This window comes from Hypanus sabinus, chromosome 11, assembly GCF_030144855.1.
Source record: "Hypanus sabinus isolate sHypSab1 chromosome 11, sHypSab1.hap1, whole genome shotgun sequence".
Lineage (NCBI taxonomy): Eukaryota > Metazoa > Chordata > Chondrichthyes > Myliobatiformes > Dasyatidae > Hypanus > Hypanus sabinus.
In genome coordinates, this window is record NC_082716.1 from 57,355,172 (window position 1) to 57,381,419 (window position 26,248).

The 26,248-nt window shown below is 41.8% G+C and overlaps 1 protein-coding gene across 1 annotated transcript in view; it reads right to left on the reverse strand.

Moving 5' to 3' along the window:
• The window catches only part of LOC132401984 (cAMP-specific 3',5'-cyclic phosphodiesterase 4B-like), a 170,537-nt gene that overhangs the window by 27,611 nt on the left and 116,678 nt on the right, over positions 1 to 26,248 (reverse strand). Inside the window, exon 2 of the mRNA XM_059984383.1 lies at positions 24,483 to 24,608. Within this exon, the coding sequence (XP_059840366.1) occupies positions 24,483 to 24,527 (45 nt within the window). The 5' untranslated portion in view covers positions 24,528 to 24,608. The remainder of the gene's footprint in view (positions 1 to 24,482; positions 24,609 to 26,248) is intronic.

Here is a 26,248-nt window from a genome sequence, read left to right on the forward strand (position 1 = left end):
ATAAAGGAATAACACTGGTCATGATTAAATTATAAAAGGTGGGAGGAAGCTCCAGCGGAAAATAAACACATTTCCAATTCAATCAGGCAGAGCTGCTTGCTCCATCATTTCTCATGTAATCTATCACTCTGACATCACTCTATTAGGTTTTCATCGTTACTTGTCACAACACAGCTAACATAACATGTGTAATAATTTCTCATGTCATCCCTACATACTCATTTTTAACCACATCACTGACAAAAGAAGCAGCTATCTATTCAGAACTATGAGATAACTGACACAAGGATAAATTCAGAAAGTTAGCTTGGAGCGGGGAACAGAAATGCACAATTGGCTTCAAACAAAAGAAGCTGGTGGGGGTTACTGGGGTTGAAGAGTAGCAAAACAGTCATGCATTGATGCACCAGTGTTTTCTGATATTAGATAAGGAGGGCAACTACATCAAGCATCTTATCTAGTTGATCTATTACAAATCCTACAGGATTTTTAACCTTTGGAAGAACCGATAGCATTTGCTGGGAAAGCCAGAGTTGAATGCTCATTCCAAACTGCCCTTGAAGTGCAGCAAGTTTCCTTTTATCACTTTAGCCTGTGGTGACAATGCTCCCATCAATCTGTAGGGGAAGGTACATGAACTCAAGGATCAGCCTGAAGAGTAATATATTTACAAGAACAGAATGAATCCAATTTTAAATGGAATCTTATGGCTGTTGTACTCCACTGAGTGCAGAAATTTCCACCACACTTCTGACTTCTGTCATTAGATGGTGAAAAAACATTTTGCTGAGGCAAGACTAAGTATTGTGCCTCTGATTTGATCTTGCAGCCCCAAGTATTTATGTGACTGGTACAGTGAAGCTTCTTGCCACTGGTAAACATCACACAACCACTTCACATGAGCACCTCATTCCCAGGATATTGATGTTGGAGATAGAAATAGACTACCACTTACACAGCAAAAAGTTATTTTGTACAATATAACTCAGATTTGAACTTTTTTTTTTGGTCCTGACTAGTTCTTGTTGAAGCAGGCCAACCTTATTCACCAAGTTCACTTCAAGAGCCATGAAGAGTATTATGTAATGCTACTTCTGACATTCTGATGTCTAATGAAGAACTCCAGAACCTGATTTGATTAGACAGTAACACCACAACCATCTTCATTTTATTAGACAGTATTTTAGCCAATAGAGGATTATCCTTCAGATACACAACTGCTTCATATTTTTGCTCCGGCTACTCAATAACATATTTGCACACATATATTGATATCAAAGCCAGTATTTATAATCACCTATGATATTCAATTCTCACCTACATTTTAAACATTTTCATGAAGATCAATGAACAAGTGGTCCTGATAGAATTGAAACAAAGCATTGAACTCGAGGTTATTGGTGGGTATTTGAGCCTTCCTAGTGCTGCTAACAATAACTAATCAGCAAAATAATGCAAGCTGAAAGCAACATTTGGACTGATTTTTATCAGACCTGGTTTTCATCTACGCGATCTGACTGAGTCATGTTCCACCCTGTCACAAATTTGCCAGTGTTCAGTGTTAATGAAACGTCGATAATGACCAGGCCCATTCCACAATTAGATCTTCAGCTCAATAATTAGGATATTAGAATGTTTGCAGCATCCAATGCATTCAGCCATTTCCCCTTAACATGCAACATGATTGCAACTTGCTGATTAATAATTTCTGTGAAGGTGGGAACCTTCGTAATCGACCAATATGGATCATTCACTAGGCATATCTTTGAGAAGCCCATACTCCTCAACCTTGTGCTGAGGATTTTAATAGGATGTTAATGAAGCCTTCACAAATTATTTAATGTTTAATTCTTCATTTCCATTCACAAAATGATATTTAGGATTCCAGATTTTGTTCTAATCCATTGACTCTTTTATCACTTTTCTCCAGTTATAATATATTCCTTCTACTATGTAGCATTCACACTGTCCAAAGTCCTGTGACTTCACTGAATTACCAACGTATCTTTAGGCCTGCCTAGTCCTGATCATGCTCCTTTTGTTTACCTCAATGACAACCGTATTGGGAACAGACAGTTATTTATAGAAGCGGTGGTCAAATAGACCCCTCACTTTTAGGCTCCTGCTGCAGATCCAGTGACGTTGACCAGGATTTGATCAGGTTGCCAGTTGTTATGTTATTAAATTAATTTTGATTATATTGAAAGATAGAACACAGAGCCATTCTATAATCTGGACTGACTAATGAATTACCACAAAAGAAGTCTCCTCAATCTCAAATTAACTTAGAGATACAGTGCAGAACAGGCTCTTCTGGCCCAATGAACCACACCAACCAGCAACCCATCTGTTTAACTCTAGCCTTATCACAGGACAATTTACAAGGACGAATTGACCGACTAGCCAGTGCATCTTTGGAATGTGAAAGGAAACTGGAAACTCGTGTTCCACAGGGAGGAACAGATACACTCCATACAGATGACATTGGAATTGAACGCAGTAACTCCAGTGCCCTGAGTACTAACAGAGTTGCACTAACTGCTGTGCTACCATGGAGCCTCCAGCAAGAAAAATCACAACACTAAGGTAAAACACACCCACAATTATTCCCATTTCTTTTCCTTCAGAGGGCTTTCCTCAAGAGGAAACTGAATAACTTGAAGGCAAAATCAAGAAGTGATATCACATATACACCAGAATGCAGAGCAGTGCACTCAATTGCCCAACACTAGCCTATGTACCATCACTTGCAATCAATAATTCTTTTAGAACATACAACCATACAACATAGCAAAAGGTCCTATGGTCCACAATGTCTGTGCTGAGTGTGATGCCAGATTAAAATAATCCCTTCTGCTTTGAAATGAAGCCTAACAAAAGCTCTAAATGACTGCAGCATGGTTTCCTATCTTTATACTCTATGCCCTAGTGATGAAGGCAATCTTATCATATGCCTTCTTTACCAATATCTGCATTTCCACTTTCAAAGAGGTGTGGACCTGGATCATAACATCCATCTGTACATCAATGCTGTCAAGGGTTCTGCCACTGACTGTTGTGATGGGTATTCACTCCTGGCCAGAAGGCCTTTTTATTGTTTGCTAACCTTGCTTTCTAAATAGCAGCTGCCACTTCTAAGATTACCAACAATTGTAAGTAAAGTTCCAACTAACAGTTCTTTGACTACTAGTCATAAGTAGAAGTCAGTCTTCAGTTCTTAAAATGAAAATGGAAAGCAGTAATCAACTTGAGGTTCCTTAAGGCTGTCATAGTCTGGGTGGTAGTGGAGATAAGTTTCTCTACCTATTAAATGCTGCCAATGGCATGCATCTCCAATAGCCTCTTGTCAACCAAATCCAGCTCCTGGCCTTCACTTGCAGCTTAGTTACTAAGTCCAATGGAACTGCTTGTAGGGATAGAGCAGCAAAGATGTTTAGTGACACCTTAAAACTAGTCGCTTTGGGCAAATGGGCTCACCGGCCATGGCTGGTAGCTCACCTAGGAGAAGGAAAACTCTGATCTCACACCTCCATTGCCTATGGCTAAACCTGCTCACTGGGAAAGGTTTTGAGAGTAAACCCAAAGAATAAATCTGGAGCTGGAATCCCATAATGGTGTCTCCCTGCACACCGCTGGTGCCAAACTGTATCAGTCTCTGCCATTCCTTTAGATTCATCAGCTATGTGGGGGGGGGGGGGGAAAGCCTGCTGCATGGGCAATAGTTTGCTCTCTGTATCACACTTCCACGGCTTGCATACCAACTTGTGTATCACAATGATAGATGGGACACAACATCCATCGTTTACCCTGACCAATGGAAGGCCTCAAATCAGTTCAAGTTAAAATAAATACTGCCTATATTGCTATGCAAACAAGCTCTGTAGATAGTAGATATGTTGTCTGAGAAGTAATATTTAGCTCACAATAATTGGTTTACTACTGCTTGAAATGCAGTACAAGGAATGGGTTGTTTAATTTGGCTTGTCTCATAGATGAAGTGACTTTTAAGTTGCTTAGTTTCAGGAAGTTTATAGATCCAGATCGATATCATTTATAGACAATAGGTACAGAAGTAGATCATTCGGCCCTTCGAGCCTGCATCGCCATTTTGAGATCATGGCTGATCAATTACTATCAATACCCGGTTCCTGCCTTGTCCCCATATCCCTTGATTCCCCTATCCATAAGATACCTATCTAGCTCCTTCTTGAAAGCATCCAGAGAATTGGCCTCCACTACCTTCTGAGGCAGTGCATTCCAGTCCCCCACAACTCTCTGGGAGAAGTAGTTTTTCCTTAACTCTGTCCTAAATGACCTCCCCCTTATTCTCAAGCCATGCCCTCTGGTACTGGACTCTCCCAGCATCTGGAACATATTTCCTTCCTCTATCTTGTCCAATCCCTTAATAATCTTATATGTTTCAATCAGATCCCTTCTCAATCTCCTGAATTCCAGCATGTACAAGCCCAGTCTCTCTAACCTCTCTGTGTAAGACAGTCCAGACATCCCAGGAATTAACCTCGCGAATCTATGCTGCACTTCCTCTACAGCCAGGATGTCCTTCCTTAACCCTGGAGACCAAAACTGTACACAATACTCCAGATGTGGTCTCACCAGGGCTCTGTACAAATGCAAGAGGATTTCCTTGCTCTTGTACTCAATTCCCTTTGTAATAAAGGCCAACATTCCATTAGCCTTCTTAGTGATGTGCTTTATAGTTGTAAGGTTTACTTACACGTATGTTATCTTTACAGCATTAATTGTGAACTATGTACATTAAGTACATCTATGTCTCCACAATGTTTTTGGATCATTTTTGTTAAAGGGGTAACAGAGGAAATTTCCAATATGCATGAAGTCATCCAAGTCGTAGAAGAAGTGTATAAATGTAGAGAGCAGCTAAGGCTTGTTAGGAGTGGCTGAAGAACATCAACAAGAATGATAGGAAGACAGGGTGACTAGAATCCATTCCCCTCATTCAGTTTCTGCAACTAATGATTCATTCATCTGTCTCTGTATGTCTTTATAGTTTACAGGAATTGCACCCGTGTTTTGGAAATCCTGTATGTTTTAGAAATCGTTTGTAATTTGTCAATGTTTTATAACACAGACATCCACTGAGAGCTTTAAATGTCTTTTAAGAATGTTTGGATTTAAACATGAATCACTGAAAATAAATGAACTGTGTTTAAACTACTTTGCTAGCTGCAAGCATCTTCTTGGTAGGGAGCAGGGACCCGCTACTCAGATAGTGAGTATTGGCACCTCAAACCCACTATGGAGAATAAAGAGGGCAGTAAACTAATCTTTAAAGATTGGGTAGTTATAGTATTATCTCCCTTTCGTGAGTGTACTCATGGCTATTGATATCTGATAGGGCTTAAAGTCTTCCATTAACTTCAGAACTTCGTGGTCAGCACACCCAATATAATCACACTGTATATGTTACCCTGGAATTCAACCTGCCAAGGTGCAATACGTTACACTTCAAACTCCAGATTAGATCTCTTCTGAAACCTGTGCCTCTCCTTGGTAAGAAACTTCATTCCTATTCCAAAAAGAATTTGCTTCAAACTAGAAACTGAAAAGCATCTACCTTGGTCAAGCAAACATTAATGAGTCAAACAGAAAACTAAATCTTTATTAGCCAGGCAGGAGTCTTTTTTTGCTGAATTGAGTCATTTCCAAATCGGAATGCCACACATATCTGCTGTTCAAGGAACAGTGCTAATGCAAACCACTGGTGAAACTGTGGAATTCCCAACAGATCATTTTTTGGAAAATCATCAGTGCATTTAGCAGTTTGAAAGACATTAAAAGGACAGCAAATCCAAATTGAATTTCTTTTAATGGTCTTGACAGAAATTGCTGAGCTACAAGGGCCACAAGCAAGGGAAGAGAGTGCATGGATCTTTTCTTCCCTGAGAATCAATACTCCATGTTCAGCACTAGATTACCGATGCAAATATTAAAAACCAGTGAAATTCCATCAAGGCTTGGGTCTTCACACCAATATTACTTGCTGCACAGAGTGGAGCAGTGGAAGAATCTGAGAAATCAATCATATGCTGAGACAGCACTGGGTCATTTCCACTTGACCCCACCATTTAAACAGAAAGTCCTTCCTGATTTTGTGCAAACTGAAGAGTTCAAAAATATTCATCACCTGATAAATCGATTCCAAGGTTGTTAAACCAAGGAGTGGTAGTGGGGACAAGCTCCCACTACCAAAAAGTGTTCCTCACAGCATGCACCTCAAATAGCCTGTAACAACCAAGTCCAACTCCTGGCCTTCTCGTGTGGCTCGGCCTCTAAGCCCGGCGGAACTGTTTCTACTGACAGGAGAAGGGGCGAAGACAGGTCCTGGTGCCTTAAAACCCATGCTTTGGGTAGATGGAGCTCTTCAGCCTGGGAAGGCAGTCCTCCTGAGAGAGGGAAAACTCAGATTTCAAACCTCCACTGCCTTGCGGTCATACCCACTCACGGGAAAGGCTTCAGGAGTAAACCCTGAGGACAAATGCGGAGCTGGAGTCCCTAAGGCAGTCCGACATTGTCTTCAACCTCATTCTGGCAACTCCTGCAACAACACTGGTGCCAAGCTGTATCGGCCCTTGCCCTTCCTTGGACAACATTGGTGGCATGGAGAGGGGATACTTGCTGCTTGGACAACTGACGGTCTTCCATACAACCTTGCCCAGGCCAGTGCCCAGACCTGTGCCCTGGAGAGGGCACAGATCCATTGTCTCACGAGACTAACCAATGCCACACATCGATAAATTAACGTTTTACAATGGATGATGTCTTCCCATCATCCAATACCCCAGCCTCAACTGCTGGAAAAATATTAGCTCTTTGTATTTGTTGTTAATTCTAATACCTAATAAACAAATTTCAAATATGATCCCATTTGACAGCAGCCCCATTTCAGATAGTGTTCAACCACTTGTGCAATTTTACAATATTGCACACTATTGTATTTTACATGTGAATTATTCTATATTCTGTGAATATTCTTGTACCAAGAGTTAAAAAAAATCCGCCCACCAAGTGCGGTACGTGAGCACTCTAGTAAGCCCGAGAGGCAAGGAGAAGGAAAATAAAGTAATCTGAAAACCAAAATTGTCACAAATGAAAATATGACAATGTAGCTAACAATTAACAAGTCGACTCATCCTTCATGAGTGTTAAGAGTCATCGTGATGTAGGCGGCTGACAACCACTTTTCAGTTTAATTGGTTTCTCCCAAGATTTAAATCCGCTTTCAAAACTTTCCCCAAGATAATTAATAGTAAAAAAAAATCAACCAAGGAAGTTGCTCCTTTATTCCATGGTTGTACCCTAGCTGCTCACCACCTCAACATACATATCTTTCTAAACCCTTCACTCATCTGCAATTTATCCTGAAGTCAATTTACACTACCTTCTTTACTTACCATCTATTTAAAAAGCGGCAAAGGCCTTTGGGCAATAAGACATTTCACATACCATCCAAAACCATGATACTTTGAGAAAGAAATTGAAAATCATTTTAGAATCCAGTAGAGGGAAATATCCACAAACTTACCCAACTCTTTGAGGTGATCAAAACTAAGCCAGGAGATCACTTAAATGCTAATTTCTGTTTTGCTAATGGAAATGTCTGCACCAGCTATTTCTCATTTCCTCTTAAAAGAAAGCCATGAATTGATATCCATCATAAAATGGCAATTTCAGAATTCTGGTGAAAACAGAAAACCCTGATTACCTAATAAGTGCACTACAACTTAAAACTGTGACAGCGGCTTTCCCGAATCTGCATAAACTTAGAATTCTAAAACCTTTCTGACTGCAGCTTATTATCAACTTTATTAGAGTAAGGTTCCAATCCTATTACCCTATCAAAATGATCAAGGTTCATTATACTGTAAATGTGCTCTGCACTCTTTCAGAAGAGTTGGTTCCTTACATGTGAGGAAATAAAAAATGAAATGCTCCAAATACATTTCAACAGATGGTTGCTTCTTGCCCAAGTACCATTGCTCACTAAACTGTCCAGAACTTTCTTTCACCACATTCTTTGATGCTTCTTTTGATGCTTAAATTATCATAATGTACAGTGCATTTTTCACATCATTTGTCAGTCCCAAACTCAATTTTTCAACTTGATACAAGGTTGCTAATGCTGTGAGACTGCCAAAATAGTTTCTAGGTGGTTCATTCCACAACTCCATTACACTAAGAGTATGGAAGTTCTATTCTGTCCTCTTTTCACCAATAATTTATTTATTGTCTCATAATATTTGAAATCTTAATAACAATTTGCCCAAATAAAGTTTGAAAATTCCATTCAAGTTTTGCAAGTTTCAGAATGAAAACCTTAAGGCTTCTTTTTTTACCGATAGAATGTGTGCCCGGTTTTTAAATCTGCCTATAGTTTATATTGCTACATTTTTTTTCTTTTAATAAGTTGATAGCGCCCATCTGCCTCATTCAGAAACTCTTTGGTCACATCCAGCATACATGGAGTTATTAAGTAATAGTAATAGTATTCATTAATTAAATGACACTGGAATCACTTGACTTATTAAATTCCTTTAAAAATCACAGTTCTAAAGGGATTTAATAAGTTCTGAAACTTGATTTCCAAACTTTTTTACCACCACCTTGGCTCCCAACCCACCACCTCATTTGAGTCTCAAACAATTTTATGTTTCAAAAAGTGCATAAATGCATCTCAGTTTCCTTTTGAGAGCCACCTGACCTCTGTGTACAACAGCATGCTTTCAAACTGTCCATCATTCTCAATACAAAACTCTCAAAATAGTCAAGAATTGAGAGCATGGGACTTGATTTTATTTACTACTGTGATAACAATATTTAAGGATTTGTGAGCCAAACACAGTCTTTTTTGCAACAAGATGTTGACTATGAATTACAGAGTGAACGGTAAATATTTTAGGTACAGCATTTTTCAAGGAAGTAATAACTTCATGGACGCATCCTGTCATTGATGGTGCCCCATCTGTTGCAAAAGCAAGAATTCTGGTGAAAGCAGAATGCCCTTCTCTTTGAAAAATTCCCCAAAACCCTGGAATAACAACTCTCCCTTCATATTTGTTTCTAGTCCCCTTGCTAATAACATCTCTTCAACCACGACTTTCATCTTTTATGAAGTGAACATAATCAAGAAACAAAAATTCATTGACTGGCGAAGTTGATTCATCCAACTGCAGAGCAAATTCTGTTGTCCTAAGTACATTGCACAATGTGTCATCTACATTCTCAGACATTTCATCTATTCATCTTTCAGCAGAGTTGTCGCTGAGCAAAATTACTTTAATTATTTCGTCTGGTGACTTAAGACAAAATTGTACTGAGAACTTCCCTTACTGCTGGCAAAATCAGTTCTTCTCCAATTGTATGGGGTTTTGCAGATTCAGCAATGAAATATTGTATACAGTGGGCTACAGAAATGCAGTCAAAGCCATTCAAAAGGGCAGGTTTTGAACTTTGCCCCATAGAAAGCTATTCCCGAATTCACAGGAATTAAGTCACTGCGGGATTAGAGTATGGAAATTGTACACGTTAACGCTATTCTGTAGTAGTGAACGGCAATAATGCGCTGTCCACACCCAGAAATAAAACAATTTCTTCAGTCTAGGTTCCTTATGATATGCCAAATTCAGAAGTGTCACTTGGCTTTTCAACAACTGTAACAGGTATCCAGCAAAGTTTATGAAAATGGTGGGTTAGCAAGAGATAAGGCGAGCATGTGCTCCTTGAAATCAGATCTTTATCATCCCTTTAGAAAATCCCACCACCCCCAAGGGGAGGTGAAATATCACCCACTTTGGAAACAGCTTTGGCATGTAAACTATATTTTCAAAGCAGGGGACTTGTTATTTTGTTATTTCTGTGCTTGGCATCTGAACATTAATTGGAAAACTCAGTGCAATCCCATGTTTTGTTAAAAAATCATTCTTGGATCAGGGGAATGCAAGATTAGCATAAACGTACTACATGTCTCTCTAGAAATCTGGCTTAATTTGCCATATCTAGAGTCAGAGTCAGAGAGATTAATGCTATTAATCACACAGAATTTGCATAAAGTTGGAACAACACAGCAAACAGCTATTGCAGGAGTGGAGGAGGTGGTACTGCTTTCAAATGAAACACCAGTAGTATACACGTCATCTTTCATATCTAATCTTTAGGAAAGTGTCATTCAAAGTAATCCAAAAATTAGCTTCTGCCTCTCCTTGCAGTGCATTAGTTGGCTTTAGGATACAAGAAATCACAATTTGTACAGATGGGAAATAACACCTCCACCTTGCTGACAATTAACATTGGCGCACATCCGGGATGTGAGCTAAGCCCTCTTCTACTCTCTCTACACCCATGACTGTGTGGCTAGGCAGAGCTCAAATACCATCTATCACTTTGCTGATAATACAACCATTGGTGGCAGAATCACAGATGGTGACGGGAAGGGATACAGGAGTAAGATACACCAGCTAGTTGACTGGTGTCACAGCAATAACCTCGCACTCAATGTCAGTACAACCAAAGAGCTGATTGTGGAATTCAGAATGGGTAAGACGAGGGAACACACACCCAGTCCTCATGGAGGGATCAGAACTGGAGAGAGTGAGCCATTTCAAGTTCCTGGGTGTTATTATCGGTAAGGACCTAACCTGGTCACAACATAATGATGCAGCTATAAAGAAGGCAAGACAGCAACTGTATTTCATTAGGAGCTTGAGGAGATTTGGAATGTCACCTAAAATGCTCACAAATTTCTATTGGCATACTGTGGAGAGCATTCTAGCTGGCTGCATCACCATCTGGAGTGTGTTGGGGAGGGGTGCACAGCACAGTATCAAAGTAGGCTGCACAGAGTTGTGAAATTAGTCAAGTCCATCATGGGCACTAGCCTCTACATATACAAACTTTCATACATATGTATGTACAACATACATACATACATGCCACACCATATATTGACCTGAAGGCCACATACCAGATATACAGGACAGCAACAAATACCCGAGGATCCTACAGGTACATGGAAGCCATGATGAGGAGACAAGGAAGGCTACCAGCATCCAAGTACCTGCAAGGAATGAGAGAGAGGTCCTAAAAAGCCATGGGAAGAACAAGATCAAAGCCATCAATCATTCTAACACCAGTAATCATAATCCAGCCGCAAAAGTGGGCTGGCCAAGGAATGAATTGGAAGCTGCTGACATCAAGACCCAGAAATTACTAACAGTACATGGAGGATTCTATCTAAAGTCAAATGACTGTACACCCACTAGAATAAAGTAGGATAGGGACTTGGAAGTGTCAAGGCCACAGTCCTGGAAGAAATGCAAAACATCCATGAGTACGTCAGGAAGATTGTCTCCAAGGATGATCTGCTAGAAGACCTCAGGCAGCAGGCAGGGGATATGGAAATGGAAGTGGGTGAAGCAAAGCCAGAGCACATGGCAGGACAAGCCACTGCATGGGATGTACCATGGCCGGATATCAGAGGCGGCTGACATAAGAAAGTTCTGCAAATGGCTGGAAATGGCAGGGCTGAGGGACAGCACAGAGGCACAAGAACGGACACTGAGCACAACACCAACAGAAGTAGGGGTCTATCACACCAGACAAGGCCCAAGATGCAAACTGTGCAAGGAATCCACTGAAATTCATTTTAAGAGGACTAGAATACAAAAACAAGGATGTAATGTTCAAGCACTGGTGAGGCCTCACTTGGATTATAGTGAGCAGTTTTGTGTCCCTCGTCTTAGAAAGGATGTGCTGAAGCTAGAGGGGGTTCAAAGGAGGTTCACAAAAATGATTCCAGGATTGAATGGCTTGTCATATGAAGATGCTTTGATGACTGTGGTCCTGTATACACTAGAATACAGAAGAATGAGGGGTGATCTCATTAAAACCTATTGAATGGTGAAAGGCCTTGACAGAGTAGATGCAGAAAGAATGTTTCCTACAGTGGGAGAGTCTAAGATCAGAGGACACAGCCTCAGAATAAAGGGGCATCTTTTTAGAATGGCAAAGAGGAAAAATTTCTTTAACCCGCAAGTCCTGAATCTCCGGAATTCTTTGTCACAGGCAACTGTGGAGGCCAAGTCTTTTTTTCATATTTAAGGCATAGATTCTTGAGTGGTCAAGGTATGAAGGGATACAGGGAGAAGGCAGGAGAATTGGGGCCAAGAGGAAAATTGGATCAGCCACAATGAAATAGTGGAGCAGACTTCAATGGGCCTAATGGCCTAATTCTGCTCCTATATCTTATAGAAACCATCCAACACATAGTAGCAGGGTGAAAATTTCAGACAAACAGTGAAAGGCACAACCAAGTTGCAAGAATTGTGTACAGGAACATCTGCATTGAGTAGAGATTCGACACTCCAAAGTCCAAATGGGAAACACCTGAGAAGACAGTGGAGAATTATAGAGTTAAGATCCTGTGGGACTTCCAAATTCAGACTGATAAGCAAGTAGTGGCCAACCAACCTGACACAGTAATACTGGACAAGGAACAGAAGGACACCATAGTAATGAATGTGGCAAATCCGTATGTCAATAACATGAGAAAGAAAGAATACGAGAAGCTGGAGAAATACCAGGGCTTGAAAGATCACATTAAAAAGAATGTGGAAGGGGAGATTAAAGCCCAAGTACTCTTGGTGGTGCTAGGAACGCTTGGACTTATGAAACCTCAACTGAAGAGCGGCTCCAACAAATCCCATGAACAACATCTGCGATTTTGGTCCAGAAAAGAGCACTATCAGGGGCAGCAAAGATACTGCTCTGAACCCGCAAGCTCCCAGGCCTCTGATAGAGGACCTGAACTTGAGGGAGAAACACACATACACACCACCCACAACGTTTGAGAAAAAAATTATATACATACAGATACTGTAATTCAGTTTTCTCTGTATTATCATGTATTGGACTGTACTGCTGCCGTAAAGTTAACAAATTTCACAACATATGCTTGTGATATTAAACCTGATTCTGACATAGAAATGAATCAGATACAATTTTATCCAACAAATATAATCAGTTCTCCTCCAAGAGAGGTTAATAAAAAAAAAGGATCAATGCTCATGTCCACCTGATACCCCAGCTATAGAGCAGCCTGTGTAATTGTCACAAATAGAGGTTCAAAACTGCAGATACTGGGAATCTGAAATAGGTGTTGGAAACATGCAATATATGTGGAAGGAGAAATAGAGTTAAAGGTGTTAACATTTCATATCAACGGTCTTTCATCAGATTTGTCTACTTATTGCCTATATTCAACGTTTTCTGTTTTTACTTTAGCTCTTAAATTAGTCTACAAAGGAATCCAAGCCCTGGCTTAATGACCTGTGCATGGAGAGAGTCGACAGAGACTGATAATTTTCTCCAACAACGTAATAAAAGACAGGATGGCCTCTACAATACACATTATGAAATATTGAGTTAAATCCACTTTGAATAATTATATTACCAAATTAAAATTTGGGTATCTTTCCTAAATTAATCTATTTTTCTAATGTTTACAAATTAAAAGACCAGTAACAAAGCGAAGAGACTTATGCACCAGGATCCATATTACAAGAAGAGGTCTTAGAGGGTCTATAAAAGGAAATAAAAATATACATCCAAAACATCAAACAAGGAACTCAGTAAGTTTAGCAGCATCTGTGGAAGGAAAGAAATTTCAGATGGAAACACTGAATCAGGAGTAGAAGTCGACAACACAGAAGATTCTCTGAATGGAAAGACAGGAGTCCGAGGTGATTGGTAGACCGAGGAAGGAAGAAGGATAACAAGAAGGCAATCCTAGGTAAGAGAGGGGAGATGGGGTGTGGAATTGGGATAGTGGAAGCCTTCATACATCATTCATCTGCCAAAGAGAAAAAAAATGAGAGAGGTGGTGTAAGGTAGGGGAGGGGAGTGGAGGGAGATAAGGAGAAATACAACGGGTTACCTGTGCCGAAAAAGAGGTCACGGGAACCATTTGGAGAGTGGTGAATGGCAGCTTCCAGCACCGCTAGCCTTTTGTGTTCTTGCTCAACTCCCTTCAGCAGCTATGCCAAACATTCTCAATTCCCTTTCCGAAATATCGACAACTCTATTCTTCCCACAGATGTTGCTTTACCCACCGAGCTTGTCCAACAGATTGCCTGTTATTTTAAGTGCCACCAAGTGCAGTATTTTGGGTCTCTACAAATCTAAATGGTTAAGCCAGCTTGGTTAGAACAAGGATAGGGTGATTAAACACAACAGTTCCTATTAAGTAAGTAGGTAAAGTGTTATTTTCAGTTGGTCTAGCATTAGGGGAAGAAACCAGAAAATATTAAGATTAGAGAGTATCTAGAAGAAAACTTTTCCACATAAAGAAATGAGGCTGAGTGCGCTTCGATCCACACAAACGTTAACAGAAGAAGTAGTGTAACTAAACATAGAGTAAAGCACAGTACAGGCCCTATGGCCCAGAATGTTGTGACAACCCTTCAACCTACTCCAGATTATTCTAATCCTTCCTTCCCATATAACCCTCCCTATGCTGACCTAGAAGTCTCATAAACATTCACCAACCCCCACCAGTGCACTCCACACGCTTACCACTGTATAAAGAAACCTACCTCTAACATTTTCCCAATAGTTACCTCTAATCACTTTAAAAGTATTAGCCTTTGCCATCCTGGGAAGTGGCACTGGCTGTCCTCTCTATCTAAAGATCTTGTCATCTTATACATTTCTATAATTCACCTCTCATCCTCCTTCACTCCATAGAGAAAAGTCTTAGCTCATTCAGCATTTCCTCATAACACAAGCTCTCTAATCCAGAAAGAACCTGTTAAATCTCCCCTGTGCCCTCTCCAAAATTTCCACATTCTTCCAATAATGAGGTGATCAAAACTGAACACAATAGTCCAAATGTGTTCTAACTAGAGTTTTATAGGGCTGCAACATTACCTCGTGACTCTTGATCTCAATCCTCCAACTAATGAAGGCCAACACACCTTCTTAACCATTCTATCAACTTGGACAAGATCCTGTTATTCCTCCACACTAAGAATCCTGCCACAATGAATCAATTCACACTTTTCCAGATAGAGCTCCATCTGCAGCTTTACAACCTAGCTCTGCAATTGATCAATGTTCTATTTTAACCTATGACAACCTTCTACACTATCCACTACACCATCAACTAACCCATCCTTCCACTTCTTCATCCAAGTCATTTATCAAAATCATAAAAAACATGCTTCCCAAAGCTGATCCCTGTGGAACACCACATGCCATGAGCCTCCAGGTAGAGTACGTTCTATCTACTAATATCATCTGCCTTCAATTGGCAAGCCAGTTTGGAATCCCTGACCCCACGTCTTCTGACTTTCTAAATAAACATACCATGGGGAATCTTACACCATATCCTCCACCCCACTCTCAATTTTTTTTGTCACTTTCTTGCAAAAGTCAATCAAGTTCTCAAGGTATGACCTGCCTCTCACAAAGCCATGCACATTATCCCTAATCAGAATATGCTTCTCCAAATCCTGTTTTTAGGAGTCCTCTCCAAAAATGTGCTTACCACCAATGTTAAGACTCACTGGAAGATCATTATTAATATTCTTGAACAAAGGAATAACATTTACCACCATCCAATCTTCTGGTACTACTCCTGTGGGCAGTGAGGTTGCAACGATTATTACCAACTTTACTTCTCGTATTAACCTGGGGTATATCCTGTCTGGCCCCAGGGATTTATCTACACCGAAGCTTTCCAAAGTACCAGTACACCTGCATTCTTAATTTGACATGTTCCAATACATTAGCCTACTCTACACTGAACTCTAATTTGTTATGGATCTCTCACTGGTGAATATATTAAGGACCTTCTTACCTCCTCAGACTCCAAGCAAATTTCCTTTTATTTAAAAAAAATCTGATCAGTTCTGCCCTCTCTCTAGTCACCCCCCTGTTATTCACATACATGTTGAATGCTTTGGAGCTTTTCCTATATCCTATTTGCCAAGGCCACTTCACGTCCCCTTTTAACTCTCCTAATTAAGCACCTTCCTGGCTACCTTATAACTCACATGAACCCGGTCTGATTTTTGCTTGCTAAACCTTAAGTATCCTTCTTTCTCCTACATGCTAAGTACCTTTCCTTCTTCCTCTTGGCTAAATGTTCCAACTGGTGTCAATCAATATTAGGGAATTTGAAGTCACTGATAACAGTAATCCTGTTATTTTTGCACCTTTCCAAAATCTACCAATAATCTGCTCCTCAGTTGCTATTGGCGGTCAAACAAAATACTCCCAAAAGAAAGACTGCTCCCTTCCTATTTCTGAAGTGCACCCACACTGACATCCCTCCATGATGTCCTCCCTTTATGCAGCTGTGATGAGCAATGTCATTCATCCACCTCTTTCCTCCCTCCTTGTTCCCCTTGAAACATCTAAACCCCTGAGTATATGGGAGCCATTCTTGCCCTATTGACAGCCAAGTACCTGGTATTGTCATAATGTTATAGTTCAATGTACTGATCAGTGCTGAGTTCATCACCCTTGTTTCTGATGCTTCTCGCATTAAAGTCCAGCTGACAGCATTTCAGTCCACACGAGTGAATCTGCAGATGCTGGAAATAAATAAAAACACAAAATGCTGGCAGTATTCAGCAGGCCAGACAGCATCTATGGGAGGAGGTAGTGACGACGTTTCAGGCCAAAACCCTTCATCAGGAGTGAAGTAACATGGGATGGTCGAAGGGGGATAAGAAGTGGGGGGAGGGATGAAGTAGAGAGCTGGGAAGCGATAAGCTGAAGGGAAGTGGGCTAGGGGGAAGGTGGAGAATTATGGGAAATAAAAGAGAAAGAAAGGTAGAGCTTGGGGGAGATTATAGTGAGGGGGGAAAAGAGAGAAAGAGAACCAGACTAAAATAATAGATAGGGATGGGGGTAAGGGGTATCAACAGAGATCTGTGAGTTGAATGTTCATGCCGGCAGGTAGGAGGCTACCTAGGCGGGAGATAAGGTATTGCTCCATCGACCTGCGTGTGGCCTCATCTTGACGGTAGAGGAGGCCATGGACAGACATGTTGGAGTGGGAGTGGTCTGTGGAATTGAAGTGTGTGGCCACAGGGAGATCCCGCCACTGCTGGAGGACTGAGCGCCGATGTTCGGCAAAATGGTCTCCCAGTCTGTGGCGGGTCTCTCCTAATGTATAAAGGGCACATCGGGAGCACTGGATACAGTATATCACCCCAGTTGACTTGCAGGTGAAGTGGTGCCTCACCTGAAAAACCTCCGTTGATACCCCTGCCCCCCCTCTACCCCCATCCCTATCTATTATTTTAGTCTGGTTCTCTTTCTCTCTCTCTTTCCCCCCTCACTATAATCTCCCCCCAGCCCTACCTTTCTTTCTCTTTTATTTCCCATAATTCTCCATCTTCCCCCTAGCTCATTTCCCTCCAGCCTATCACTTCCTGGCTCTGTACTTTATCCCTCCCCCCCATTTCTTATCCCCCCTCGACCATCCCATGCTACTTCACTCCTGATGAAGGGTTTTGGCCCGAAACATCGTCACTCCCTCCTCCTATAGATGCTGTCTGGCCTGCTGAGTTCCGCCAGCATCTTGTGTTTTTATTTTTTTAAGCATTTCAGTCCACTGCCTCTCCTTCCTCAGTCCCTCCACACTTTGCATCTACCTTGACACCAATTGTTCCATTTTCTGACCCATCAGTTTTCCATCCCCTTGCCAAATTAGTTTAAACCCTCTCCAACAATCTCTCAAGTTCAAGTGCAACTCATTCATTTTATCCAGGCCATATATTCCCCAGCAGTGGTCCCAATGATCTACCAATCTCAAACCCTGCCCCAAGTACCAAATCATACATTTATCCACCATATCATCTTATTCTTGCCCTCACTGGTATGTGGCACAGGCAGCAATCCAGAGATCCCAACCCTTCAGGTCCTACTGGTTAGCTTTCTTCCTAGCTACCCATTTTCTCTTCAGGACATCAGATCTTTTCATATCTACACCGTTATCAGCAATACATACCACAACTTTGGGCTGCCAGCTGCTCAGTGTTGTTGCCCCTCCCCCAACTTAAGAATGCTGTGGGCCCAATCTGAGACATCCCTGACTCTGGCACCTGGGAAGCAACATACCAATCTGGGTGCATCTTCCACATGCACAAAATCTCATGCCTTCTACCCGAATTTCTCTATTCCCTATCACCACCACTCTTCTTCGTCCACCCCTCCACCACCTTCCCTTCTGAGCCTCAGAGTTGGACTCTGTGCCAGAGACTGGTCACTGCATCTTTCCCTGGAAGGTGACCCCTCCAGCTATATCCAAAGTGGTGTACTTGCTATTGAGGAGAACAGCCCCAAGGATATTTTATACTGTCTGCCTAATCCATTTCCCTCTCCCAACAGTCAGCCAGCTGCTTGCCTCCTGGAAGTTCAGTGTGACTGCCCCCCTGTAGCTACTGTCTATCAACCTCTTATTCTCTCAAATGATCTACAGGGCATCCAGCTCCAGCTCACTAACAGTCTAGAAGGAGCTGCACCCCGGTGCACTGCTCACAGGTGTGGGAAGTCAGGAAGACTGGAGGTCTCCCAAAGACTACACCAGTCAAGATGAGCTCAGCACTTCCCAGGGATCCATTCTTGCTGCTCTACCTGTGCAATCATAAAGAAAGACAGAAACTTCAACCTCTGGCACTCTTGCCAAAGCCTCATTTCCCTGCTGTTGACTGCTCAGTTTAAAACTAATTAGTTTTAAATGGCCCTTGTCATTTGCCTAATTATCCATTACCAACTGATGAAAATGGGGCACAGCTTCTTATACTGGATTTTTCACCCCAACAGAAAATGAGAAATGACCAGAATGACAGTGGTAACACATGAAATGAGCACGCAAATTGTTTTGCACATCTTTGGAAAAGAGTAAACAGTCGATATTTTGGGCCGGACGTCTGAAAGGATCCCTGCTGCCAACCTCAATACCATCAGATGCCCCCAGATTATAAATGTCACCAAATGAATCCCCGGCCCCAGTGGCTCTGGACACCTCTATACCGGTGACACTAACATCACCAATCCCAAACAGACTGACAACCCGAATTCCACCGGAATCAGTGCCGGCTCCAAGGACCCCAGACACCTTCAAATGGGTAATTGCTCAGCATCTACCTCTGCCTCATCTGGCCATTGACCAACAGCATGTCCAGGCTGAGAACTTACGAGGGACTACTAGAACCCCACTCTCTCCTTCCCCCACCACCACTCTGCAATCCCATGTCTCTCAGGCCGCACCATCAACTCTCGAGTCAACAGAGCCTCCATCTTCCTCCAACTGCACCTTTCCTAAACACTCCAACTCTCCTCTCTCCTTAGTTACTACCAACCCTTCGCCCCCTCTGATCACAGATCTCATGCACAGCTCCTTCCAAGCTTTCCCTCTCTGACGCAGAACATTCTGTCCTCAGTGACATTGATGCCATGTCGTTGAGCTCTTCTTCCATCGCCTCCGTCTCGGTGCCAAGTCTCCCGCAACATCACCAACTTCATTAACTCTGGGGATCTCCCATTCGCTGCCAACAACCTTGTCATTCCCTTACCCCACACCTCCCATTTCTACCTCCTACCCAAGGTCTATAAACCTGGCTATCCAGGTAGAGCCACTGTTTCTACCTGCTCCTGCCCCACTGAAATTGCGTTGCATTCTTCAACTAATTTATCCCTGCTGGTTCAGTGTGTTCCTAAGTACATCCGTGACACTTCATAAGTCTTGATCTTTTCACTGATTAAGTTCCCTGGCCCCAATCATCGCTTTTTCACTATGGACAGCCAGGTTCTGTACATCTCCATTCCCCCATCAGGAAGGCCTTAAAGCTCGCCACTTTTTGGACAACAGACCCAGTAGGTTTTTGTCCACCACCATTCTCCTCCTTCTGATGGAACTGATCTTCACCCTCGATAATTTCTCTTTCAGCTCCTCTCACTTCCTTCAAACCAAAGCTGTAGACCTGGGCACTTCCAGGGGTTCCAGCTATGGTTGCCTTTGTCGGCTACGTGGAGCAGTCCATGATCCAAGCCCTCACCAGCATCTCTCCCCAACTCTTCCTACTCTGCATTGATGACTGCATTGGTGCTACTTCATGCACCCATGCTGAGCTCATCGATTTCATCAACTTTGCCTTCAGCTTCCACCTTGCCCTCAAATTTCTTGATCCATTTCCAACAACTGTATCCCTTTTCTCAAACTCTCCATGTACACCTCTGGAGTCAGACTATCTATTAACATCTTATATAAATCCACTGACTCTCACAACTGTCTGGACTATGTTGCTTCCCACCCTGTCACTTGTAAAATGCCATTCGCTTCTTTCAGTTCCTCCCTCTCTACCACATCTGCTCTCAGGATGAGGCTTTTCATTCCAGAACAACTGAGATATTCTCCTTCTTAGATTCCCATCCTCCATCATCAGGTGAGGTGACACTTCACCTGGGAGTCTGTTGGGGTCATCTACTGTATCCAGTGCTCCCAATGTGGCCTCCTGTATACCTGACACAGATTGGGACACTTTGCCAAGCACCTTCACTCAGTGGCCACCAATTTCAATTCTACTTCCCATTCGCATTCCAGCATATCCTACTTCAAGGATGAGGCCACACACAGGTTGGAGGCACAACACCTTGTATTCTGTCTGGGTAGCCTCCAACCTGAAGGCATGAATACTGATTTCTCAAATTTCTGGTAGTGCTCCCCCTTGACCTTCACCATTCCTGTTTCTCTCTCTCACCTTATCTCCTTACCTGCCTATCACCTCCCTCTGGTGCTTCTCCCCCTTCCCTTTCTCTGCTCTCTGTTCTCTGCTCTCAGAATTCCCCTGCCCCAGGTCTTTATCTCCTTCATCAATCAACTACCCAGCTCTTTACTTCACCCCTTCCCCTCTCCAGGTCTCACCCATCACCAGCCACCTTGTACTTCTTTCTCCCCTCCCCCACCTTCTTACTGATTTTTCCCCTTCCTTTCCAACCCTGAAGTAGGGTCTTGGCCAAAAATATTGACTGTTTACTCTTTTCCATAGATTCTGCATGACCTGCTGAGTTTCTCCAGCATTTAGTGTGTGTTGATTTGGATTTCCAGCATATGCAGATTTTCTTGTTTATAGAACTTGTTTCACCAGGTAATTGGGGAAAAAAAACTGATCATAGCACTCAAGACTATGTGCTGAGTACAGGTCAAATGCCATCTATAAATTCACAGGTGACACCACATGTTGTCAGTAAAAGCTCAAATGCCATCAAGGAAGCATACAAGAATGAGATGGATTGACTGGTTGAGTGGTGCCTCAACAGATACCTTACACTTCACAATAACAAGACCAGGGATGATCCCTCAATGAGAACTGATGTATCCTTGTAAGTTTCAAGTCCCTGGCAGTCAACATCTCTGAAGGTCTATCCTGGGTCAACATATTGATGCAATCATGAAGGAATGACACCAGCTCTACTTTGTTGGGTGTTTGAGGAGATTTGGTACGTCACCAAAGACACTTGCAAATTTCTATAGATGTATGGTGGAAAGTATTCTGACAGGCTGCATTACAGCCTGGTGGGGAGTCTCTAATGCAGAGAATCGCAAAAGGCGGCACAGAGTTGTAGACACAGCCAGTTTAAATAGTAACATTACTCTCACTACCATTGAAGACTGCTTCAAGAAGAGTTGTCTCAGAAACATAGCATCCACTATTAAGGTTCCTCACCATCAGGACACGCTCGCGTCTTGTTCCTATCACCAGGGAGGGGATACAGAAGCCTCAGGACACATATTCAACAATTTAGGAACAGTTTCTTCATTTCTATCCTCAGATTTCAGAATGGTCCATAAAAACAATCTCATTTCTGATTTTTTATACTACTCATTTATTTTGTAATTTATATAGAAAGCTTAGTAGTACTGCCACAACACACCAAAGTTCACATCATATAAGACAATGATAATAAACCTGATTAAGACTTTATCATGAGGAACTGGTTTGGAGCTAATAACATGTACTTCATTTAACTGTTCTAATGTACAGAGCACATATAATAGGTACACAGAAATATATGAATAAATTATGTGACAAATAACCCATAATTTGCATCATACAGAATGTCTGAACATCTCACTTTTCAATGAGTGGCAAAAGTAGTTGAATGTTAAATCTCCCAAATGAAAGTAAATTAAAATCTCCTCAACTTTGTAATTTCAAGAAAATAACTACATTAAAAACAATTCACTCCTCGTTTGACTGTTGCATTGCAGGAAGCTTTGACTGCTTGGAGAACTTCAAAAGTATTTCTTCATCAACAAGCGCAAAATGCTTACAGAATTCAGCATTTATGAAAATGAATAAACAGTCCACCCTTCATCAGGATAACAAAGGATGGGAAAAGCAGCTAAAATAAAGTGGCCGGGGGAGGGGAAGTAGGACAAACTAGAAAGTGACAAGTGAAGCCAGGTGGATGGGGGATTAAATAAGAAGCTGGTAGGTGATAAGTGGAAAAGCTCAAGGGCTGGAAAAGAAGGAATCAAGAGAAGAGAGTGGATCTTGACAGAAAAAGGAGGAGAGACACCAGAAAGAGTTTATGGACACTTGAGGAGAAGAGGTGAGAGGCCAGAGCAGAGAACAAAAGAACTGCAAGGGTGGGGGGAAATTACTGGAAGGAGAAATCAATGTTCATGTCATCAGGTTGAATGCTACCTAGACAAAATATGAGGTGTTCCTCCTCCAACCCATGATGGCCTCATCATGACAGAAGAGGAGGACATGGACCAACATGTCAGAAAGGGAATGGAGATAGGATCTGAAATGATTGGACACCAAGAAATTTCACTTTTTGCAAATGGAGCAAAGGTGCTCAACAAAACTCCCAATCTACACTGGAGCAATGAAAAAGCAGGCATAGCGGGGAGTCAAGTGAGTGTCCATTGCTAGACCTTAAGTTTGGAGAAAGTGGAGAGGCCAAAGGAGGCCACCAGCTGGAGGGTGGTGGTGGTAGAAGGGAATTGGTCGGGTCCGTTGTCAAGAAAGAAACAGGGAGCTTTGGCTTTCTTGATGGGGAGAAAGAAGAGTATTGGGCTGGACATCCATGGTGGCAATGAGCCAATTAGGGCCAAGGAATTCAAAGTTTTTGAGGAAATGAGAGCATGTGTCACGCATATCGATGGGAGGGGACTGAACCAAGGGAGATAAAATGGAATCAAAGTACATGGACAGAAGTTCAATGGGACAGGAGCAGGCAGAAACAACTGCCCTACCCAGACAGACTGATTTGTGGATCTTGGGTAGGAGTAGGAACGAGCAGCATGGGGTAAGGGAGCTATAAGCTGGGTGGACATGGATGGGCAGTCTCCAGAGTTGATGGACTTGGTAATGCATTTGGAGACAATTTTCTGATGGTCTTGAGTGGGGTCTGGGGTCCTCTTCAAGGGGCAAGAGGAGCTGTCTGAGAGTTGCCGCCTGCACTTAGCAAGGTAGAAGTCAGTCTATCACACTACAACAGCCCACCCTTTGTGAGTTTGATAGTGATGTTAGGGTTGGTATGAAGAGAGTGGAGGTAAGTGTTCAGAGAGAGTAATTTTTGAAAAGAGAGGAGTGCTAAATTCAAGCCAGTTGATGTCTCATTAACAATAGAGATTAAAAAGTCCAGAGTAGACAGAGAAACAGAACATGTTGTCCAAGAAGAGGAGGAGGCTTTGAGATGGGTTATCATGCAGGATGGGGAATTCTTACCAAAGAGGTGAGCTAGGGCAACAGACAAGGAGCACAGTATCATGGTGGATGAGGAACTCACTGAGGTGCAGGCAAAGGAATGAAAGGCAAGACCCTTGCTGAGGACAGAACATTCTATCTCAGAGAAGGGAAAGTCAGAGGGAATGGAGAAGCCAGCAGGGATTAGAGCAGGAAGCAGGGATAGGGAGGGGGTGGGGAAAGAGAGTTGGTGGCATTAGAGGAAAGGGTATACTTTCATCAATACCACTCCTAACCAAATTTCCCTAGCGAAGAATCTAAATTACAATTAAGTGCATGGTGCTGGAAATCCGTTTAAGTGTACATTCTTATTGCAGGTGAACACTTCACTCCACTCCAAACCATGCGTGAAAGCATAAGAATCTACTTGATATACTAACACTTCATGTACTCAATTTGTTGAATAATGACCGCAAAAAAATAGGAGATTCTAAGTCACTTTCAGTAAGCGAGGATTAGAATACAGTAAAGAGAGAAGGAAATTTTCCAGAACTAGGGATCACATCCAAATCTATGGGATGTCCAATAATCCTAAAGTAGTATGAGCATTAAGTTTAGCACTAATAACTAAGAATTATTTTTTAAAAAGTTAAAACAGTACATCTAGAAAAAGCACAAAATAAAACTTGAACTTGTACTGTTAAATTGAGTACACAGCCCGTATTATTGACTTACATCTTCTGCACTTACTGCCAAGACACTTCTACTTTTTTTCATCATGAAAATATCTGGGATTCTACAGTTCCAGCACTTCTATTTCAGAGAAGCAGATTGCCAACTCCTTACAAGATCATGTATTCCCTGTAACAAAGAAACAATAAACACATCAGAATAAAATTACTATCATCAATCATATTAAGGCTTAATATTTCCAAGTTAAATTTGAAACATTGGGAAAGATAAAACTACCGGAAAATATTTGAAGGAGCAAAAAAAATTAGATACATTCTATGATTTGTGATTCTGTGAAGGAATTAATTGAAAAACATCAAGTACATATGCTTAAAAATTTACAGTTTTTAATACTAATGTTTATTTCTACTTCAATATAAAATAAATATAATACAATTTTCTTTTAAAGCTGTGTTCATAACAATGCACATACTGTCCTCCTTGGTCATATTCTTTGTAACCTTTAGTAAATACTAGAGTTTGGACCTTCAGCTGTTTCAGTTTATGCCTTGGAAAATAAATACAAAAGCTTCATTCTTCAATTTTATTCATGGCATCTTTCACTATGACCCTGCTTACATCAGGGGTCAGTGCAATAAGTTGAAACCAACAACCCATGGTCAAAAATTCCAATTAAAAAGCTTTTATCTAAATACACACAGCAGTCTGATTGATTCAGAAGAGCAAACTCAATACTTGTTCTATCCAACACTCTCCAGAGGCCCTCCATTCACTGTGACCATCCTACCCGGCTTCAGCTTCCAGAAATGCAAAAACCTCACGCTCATCTAAATTGAATGCCATCTGTCTTCCTCAGCCTGCTTAGAGAGTTGATTGAGATCCCCAATAAGCCTAAGGAACTAGAGCAAAAGAGGATGATAAAGTTGGTAAGCGCTCTGACATAGAATAAGAAAGCAAAGAAATATAAAAAGTATGAAAAAGGATACTGAGAGCTTCTGAGAGCAAGAGAGAATGACAGAACTATAGAGTACATAGACCCCCCCCCCCCAAAGAGATACAGGTAAGAAGAACAGTAACTGGATCAAGAAATTAGCTCATTCCTTGGCCAACATCTTTAACAATCCTCCTGGAAGTTATATAAACACAGAAATTGTGGAGAACTAAAGGTATAAAGAGAGTGAAGAAAAAAAATGAGAAAGTATGTTACGTAAAGAAAGCAAAAGCCCAAAATATTGGTGATGTTAATGGTATTCATCCTGGTATTTTAGAGATGATTATCACATTCCCTTCATCTCCAGCCCGTTACCTTTTCCACCCATCTCCTCACAGCTTCTTACTCCACCCTCCCTCCCCCACCCACTTTCCCCCCTAACTTATCATCTTCCAGCGTGTACTTATTCTCTCTCCTCACCACTTTATTCTGACTTCTACCTCCTTCCATTCTAGTGCTGGCCAAAACAGCAACTGTGGTCCAACACATAATTCTCCAAAACTTCGGCCATCTCCAGCAGGATACCACCACCAACCAGATCTTTCTCTCCCCACCACTTTCTGCTTTCTGCCCGATCACTCCCTACACTGCTCCCTTGTCCATTCATCCCCTCCACTGATCCCCCTCCTGGTACTTACCCTTGCAAGCGGAACAAGTGCCACACCTGCCCCTACACCTCCTCCCTCACTACCAGTCAGGGATCCAGACAGTCCTTCCAGCTGAGGCGAAACTTCACCTGTGAGTCCTGCTGGAGTCATCTATTGTATCTAGTGCTGTCTTCTGTGTATTGGTGAGACCCATCGTAGATTGCGAAACT